General features: G+C 47.5%; 1 protein-coding gene across 1 annotated transcript; it reads left to right on the plus strand.

Annotated features, from left to right (window-relative positions):
- The first annotated feature begins 706 nt into the window (after positions 1 to 706).
- On the plus strand, positions 707 to 5,205 carry IL10 (interleukin 10). Its single transcript, XM_006922825.3, has 5 exons — positions 707 to 1,057; positions 1,849 to 1,908; positions 2,182 to 2,334; positions 3,267 to 3,332; positions 4,386 to 5,205. The coding sequence occupies exons 1-5, from the start codon at positions 893 to 895 to the stop codon at positions 4,476 to 4,478; spliced, it is 537 nt and encodes a 178-aa protein (XP_006922887.1). The 5' UTR covers positions 707 to 892; the 3' UTR covers positions 4,479 to 5,205.
- Positions 5,206 to 6,655: the final 1,450 nt, after the last annotated feature.

Raw genomic sequence — 6,655 nt, forward strand, 5'->3', positions numbered from 1 at the left:
TCCGTAATGTCCCTGGGCCTCGGTTCGCTCACTGTAACGTGGAGATGGTAAGAGACACAGTGACTGGCAGGGTTCAAGCTTTGAGTACGTGTGGCGACTCTCACTAACCTCCCTCCTCCTGGTGCTGGGACAGCCGAGGGGGTGAAGACACCGGCCATCGTGTCTCTCTGACCCCGGAGCCTGAGAAGGAGCCTGGAGCGCACCGCGTGCCCGCCCTGCGGGAAGCGGGCCTCTCCGAGGGGCAGTCTCCCAACAGAACATGGAAGAAGCAGAAGGCAGCTTTGAGGATGTTTAGCTCACCCTCGTGTTTCTCTCGGGGAAACTGAGGCCCAGAGAGTTGAGGTGACTTCCTGATTCAGCAAGGAGAAGCCTTGGGTATTCAACCCAGGTTGGGAAGGGGATCCAATTATTTCTCAATCCCAGTGTACTCTGGAATGACCGATTTGTTCACGTCACTGTGACCTAGGAACACGTGAATGGAACCCACAACTGTGGGCCTCTGCGCACGGAGCAGCCGTTCACCCCAGGAAATCAACTTTTTTTTTTATTAAGAGAAGCTGAAATTTTATTTTAAAAGAGAGAGAGGTAGCTCATTCTAAAAATAGCCTTATTGCAGAAGTTAGTTTTCAACCTCCCCTTTTGCTTACGTTGCAAAAATTAAATCTTAAAGAAGTTCAACAAAATGCAAAGTTGGAGAGGTCTAGGGAAGGGTGGAGCTATAATCAGAAGAAATGTTTGCCAGGAACCTGTCACTCTGTGGCTTTATGAATGGGAGGCCTCATTGAACCCACAATATAAAAGGGGGACACAGTAGGTGAGGTCTACACATCAGGGGCTTGCTCTCGCTCAACCAAACCACATAGCAACTCGTAGGAGAAGACAGAGCTCCGCCATGCCCAGCTCAGCACTGCTCTGTTGCCTGGTCTTCCTGGCCGGGGTGGGGGCCAGCCGAGACCAGCGCACCCCGTCTGAGAACAGCTGCACCCACTTCCCAGCCAGCCTGCCCAGCATGCTTCACGAGCTCCGAGCTGCCTTTGACAAGGTGAAGGCTTTCTTTGTGAGTATGATGCCTTCCCGTCTATTTTTCCTGAGACCACCTGAACGAGGTGCCCTGCCAGAGCTCTAAGAACCCTCCTTTTAGCTTGCCTCCATCACCAGCGCCTATTCTCCCCAAACTTAAATTCTTAAGAGAGTCCCCCTGTCAAGCCAGGGCTTCAATGAATGTGCAGGAAAAGCTGCCTAAAAGATAAAAGCACTCTCTCTCCTATGCTCAGAAACTTTTTATAAGATTCTGCTGGAGCCAGAGACATTATTAACTGGGAGAAATCACAAATGGGGTCATTAAGGTGCAGATGCCCCAGCCCTGTGGCAGGGAAGTGGTGAATGCCTCTGCTTAGAGCATTCCAGAACCTGAAAGACTGACAGTTTGGGGAAGCACCATGCAGGGGGAAACCTGCGTGAGCGGCTGCCTCCCATTTCCAGAGAGCCTTCAGACCTGCCGGGGGTGTCTGCAGGAGGAAGGAAGACAGGCAGAGAGCATTGAGGGGCTGACACGGGCGGCCCCTTCAAACCTGATGAGTCTCTGTAGGAAGAAGACCAGGACTGAGTCAGGCTTCTGCCCTGGCTTCCAAATCGGGCAGAATGTTTTAAATAACTTGATCCCGAAAAGGAGGAGGACCTGATTTGACTGAGTTTCAGCAACAGTGAATGTCTCATTTTGAAAACTCTCCTTTCCATTTTTGGGCCAGGGCTGCAGTGATTAAAAATCAAAAACTCTATAAATAAAGGACATTCACTTTAAGTATTTCCCCAAACCTTGGATTCATTCTCCTTTTGTTCTTCTTGCAGCAAATGAAGGACCAGCTGGACAACATATTGCTGAACGGGTCCTTGCTGGAGGACTTTAAGGTGAGAGCCAGGTGGGTGGGTGGGGGAGTATGCACTGTGACTAGGAGAAGGGAGGTTCTGCTTCACGCCTGCAAGGAGTTGGGTCCTCTTCGTTCACTTTGAAAAGGAGAAGTGGGAAGATCTTAACTCAGCACATAGCCAGCCAGAGGGTTACCAAGGTCTCAGTTGTGGGGGAAGGAGTCTGGCGAGGAAAGGTTCCCGGGGACTAAGTTATCCTGTCAAGCTAGTGGCAGCCCTTCCTACCGGTCACCACCCCTCTGCTCCTTCCCTTAGGGTTACCTGGGTTGCCAAGCCTTGTCGGAGATGATCCAATTTTACCTGGAGGAGGTGATGCCCCAGGCTGAGAGCCAGGGCCCAGACATCAAGAAACACGTGAACTCCCTTGGGGAAAAGCTGAAGACACTCAGGCTGAGGCTTCGGCGCTGCGTGAGTAACAGCCCCGTTCTTTCCCTCGCAGCTTTTCGGCTCTTCCTGAAACACCATCCTACAGCCAGACACACAGACACAGAGTGGCAGGAGCCCTCTCATTTCTCTCTGAGCAGGAGTGGGGGTGGCTGCTAGGCATTTACATGTGAAGGTTTGCAAATAGCTTTCCTGTTATTTGTGAGTCATTTGTGGGTTATTAACTATTCGCCTCTCTCTTTATGAAAGGGGCCCAGAGCTTCAGTCAGGGCTCCCTTGTCCCTTGGGACCTAAGCCCTGGGCCCGGCAGGAAGAGCCGGGAGGTGAAGGTCCCTGGAGAGAGGAAACTCCACTTACCTCTTAATCTTGGACTTTAGGTGGGCCCAAAATGACTGACAGAATTTTCCCCGGTATTCTAGAATGGCCCCGAGGCTCGTGTCTACAAACGATTCCCCAGGATAATTTATTTCTTCAACAGAAATGACACCCTCACTTCTGGTTTCCTTTGTTCTGTCGCGGATAATGGGAAATGGGTTGATTTGGGTCTCTATTTGTGGGATGGGACAATGCAAAGAACTTGGTCCACAGAGTTGAGACTGTGTCAGTTCCTTGGGGACTTAGACATGGTCTCCGGTGGCTGGAACTTAAGGGGAGGGACAGGACAGAGAAGCAGGAAAAAACCAGAATGGCCGGCTCAGCATCTAGTCAGCACCGGGCATTCTACAAGAGGAAGCTCCAAGACCTGGGTTTTCACGCAAGTCTTGCAGACACGTTTCATCTCCTGGGCTATGTTTCTCCTCTGTCTGGTGTGGAAGGATGAGCAATAGGGCTATGGGGGTGGGGAAGCCTTCGAGACAAGCCTGGCTCCTTCTTCATGCCACCAGCCTGTCCCCCAAGTGCTATGGACTCAGGGTCTGGGAGCCAGTGTCTTTAACATTTTCTCCTTTCCTCCACAGCATCGCTTTCTACCCTGTGAGAATAAGAGCAAAGCAGTGGAGCAGGTGAAGAGCGCTTTTAGTAAGGTAAGCTTTAGACGGTGGCAAGGAGGGTTAGGGGATCATGACCTCTGTCCACTCCCCAGCTGCTAAGCAGGCCCCCTCCTTGACTAGGAGGGACTGTGGGAACCCAACAGATGGTGTGACCTCCTCAGTCAGTGAGGAGCTGTCGCTTGGGTTATATTTGTTTTCTGTGAAGTGTCTTTGGGGGTTTCTAAATGACTGCTCCCCGCCTTTGCAGCCCTGTGAGTTGAGCCAGCCACCTGTGAACACAGTGAGCTGGGTGCTGGGGAGAGTGACAAAGGAAACAGAAAGTAACTTGTTGGGAATCCAGACTGATGCCACACGTGCAGGAAGCCGACACGTGAATGTGCACACACAAACACACCCAGGGGTTCAGCCTGGACTCCCCAGAACTCAGGCAGAGCAGGAAGCAGGATTCTCACTTATCTGGAGTTGGAACATGCTCGCTTTCCATCTGCCACTTCCATCTCTCATGGTGCTTGAGAATGTCAACTCTCAAATCAAATGTCCATGAACATTTAAACCCCATTTCCCAGAAAGCCTGTGGCTCGTGTCCTCTTCAGGGTCTGGGGACAGACAGTGGGCAGGGTTCCACCATCAAGGGGACACAAATCCCCTGACGTAGGCTGGAGCGGTGGGGTTGGGGGGCCCTGCTCAATCTCTCGGTGAGAGAGAATAAACCTAAAAGAGGCTCCCTCTCTTCTCTCACTGTCTTGCTTTCAAAGTGGTTCCTCTAAGGGTCCTTCAGCAAATTCTGAATAAGCATCATGTGAGCACATGACCTTTAAAATTATTGGAAAAGCACCCTTTTGAAAACTGTGCTTTGCAGAGTGGATGTTCCTCTTGCCACCACGAGCTATGCTTCATGTCAACGCACAGCCTTTCCCGAGGCAGCTGGGCATATCCTCAGGTTCCCTGAGTCCGTTCTTCTCCTCCTGACTGGAGGGGTCAAGGGCAGCTTCCAGGCCCCAGGGTCATGACCATCCAAGCAAGGGACCCACTTACTTACTTGCTCAGTTTGGGTTTTCACTAAACATTTCTTATCTTCATACACAGCTCCAAGAGAAAGGGGTCTACAAAGCCATGAGTGAGTTTGACATCTTCATCAACTACATAGAAGCCTACATGACAATGAAGATGAAAAAGTAAGACATCCTAAGGAAGAAAACATCCAGGACGGCGACTCTGCTAGACCCTAGGATGTAAATGGGAGATCTCCAAAATCTAACCCAGGGTTCCGAGAGAGCCACACCAGCTCCTCAGGAAACCTGTCGGACCTCTCTCCTAGAATATTTATTACCTCTGATACCTCAACTCCCACTTCTATTTATTTACTGAGCTTCTCTGTGAACTATTTAGAAAGAAGCCCAATATTATAATTTTGTTCAATATTTATTATTTCCACCTGTGTTTAAGCTGTTTCCGTTGGGTAATACCCTATGGTATTTAAGTGATTTAAGAGAAATTATGTTATATAAGGAAAAAAATGTTTCTTGGGAAGCCAACTGAAGCTTCCATTCCAAGCCTGACTGCACTCGATATGAGCTCTTTTCCCTCACCTCCCTCTAATTTATTTTGTCCCTACGTCTGGGGCTCCCAGAATGTTACAAAGACTCTTAACCTCTTAGGGAGAGAAACCAGGTAGCCCCTCAGTTAATTAATATTCCAGTGGCTCAGAGGGATTCTCCTGACCTTGTTTTCCAATCACTTTTTTCTTGAAAGCTGTGGCTAACTTGTTATTTATAACAATCTAAAATTGGTTCTAATAGAACTCAATTTTAACTAGAAGCAATTCAATTCCTCTGGGAATGTTACATTGTTTGTCTGTCTTCATAGCAGATTTTAATTTTGAATAAATAAATGGGTCTTATTAAAATCATGTATGGTGTCAGTTGACTTTTGTCTTATGAAAATTATTCCCTCAAAGTCTCCAAGACAGAAGAGAGTAGATGAATGAATTCTGCATTCCGGAGTAAGAAGCCAGCTACCCTCTCCCAGAGTGTGAAGGTTCCAAATCTGAGCAGGGGAAATAGGTATTCTTCCTCCAAAAGCCAACAGCAAAGACCATCATAGTCTTCCCATAAACTTAATCTTTTAAGAAATTATTCTTAAATCCTTAAAGAACATGCTGATTTTCAAGGCTAAGGAAGATTGTTTACATACCAGAATTAGAAAGATAGGCAGAAGAAGTTGTTTAGTGGCTTTGTTGTTTGTTTGTTTTGTTTTGTTTTTGTTGGTGGTGGTGTTTTTTTTTTTTTTTTTTTTCTGATTAATTCATAAATTCACCAAGTATTTATTCAATGACAAATGTTGGTCAAATACTTTGGTTTTTGTTGGGGGTTTTTTTTTTTTTTTTTTTTTTTTTTTTTTGCTTCTTCAAGCACCAGAGGTCCAGGGGTGAATACTAGTTTGCCTGGGTTATCATTAGAATTTAGATAGACTGCTATCATGGCTCTTGTACTAAGAGATGGCCCCAGTGCACACAATTGGTTTTTATTGGTATTCACAGCTAAAAACTCCTACAAACCCCTTCTTGAGCTGAAATCAAAGGGAATTAGCTGGTCCCAGTAGAGTAGAATACAAGCAAATTAGCCCACTTGATAGGATACCAAAGGATTTAAGCTGCTGCCACTCCTCCTTGAGCCATCAGAAAGATGTGAGATTCGCTTCTGATTGCGGTCTGCTGGGAGGGGCATGGTGGCTGGGGAAACCCTACTCAAAGCCCAGTGGCTTGGAGAGAGGGAGAAAGAATAGGCTGAGTAAACACTGGTCCCCCTCACACTCTGCCTCGGCATCCCTGGTCCAGGGTAGGATGGGACTGGCTGTGGTCAGTTTTTCAGTAAGACCTGACTCACTTCGGTTAAAGTAACCATAGGAAGGAAGTGGGGAGCATCAAAGCTGAAATTCTGAGATGAAAGGTTAGGTTTAAGAATGGAGGCTCGCAGAAGACAAGGAAAGAAGGAGCGAGGCTGTTTTTTGCTAAGGCTTCTATACTGAAACAGAGAAGAAGCCATGAGTCCCTCAGCCAGGAAAGTTTAAATGGTTAGGACTCTCTTCAAGGCATTGTACACTAACTTAAGCTTGAGGTTGGCACCTCATGTGAGGGACATGGGCATCTGAAACCAACAGATAGAAACTCCTCTGGGGAAGCCACACAGCTGATATTACAACAACTACAATGTATTGAGCACTTATTTTGAGCTAGTCAGTACTAGGCATATACGTATCAGGCATACTATAAAGTATTTTGTTGCTATTTTCTATAAGAGGAAACTGACTCAGAAATGTTGATATGGCTTGGCCATGGTGGTAATGTGGACAATGGA

This window comes from Pteropus alecto, unplaced genomic scaffold (assembly GCF_000325575.1).
Source record: "Pteropus alecto unplaced genomic scaffold, ASM32557v1 scaffold359, whole genome shotgun sequence".
Classification (NCBI taxonomy): domain Eukaryota; kingdom Metazoa; phylum Chordata; class Mammalia; order Chiroptera; family Pteropodidae; genus Pteropus; species Pteropus alecto.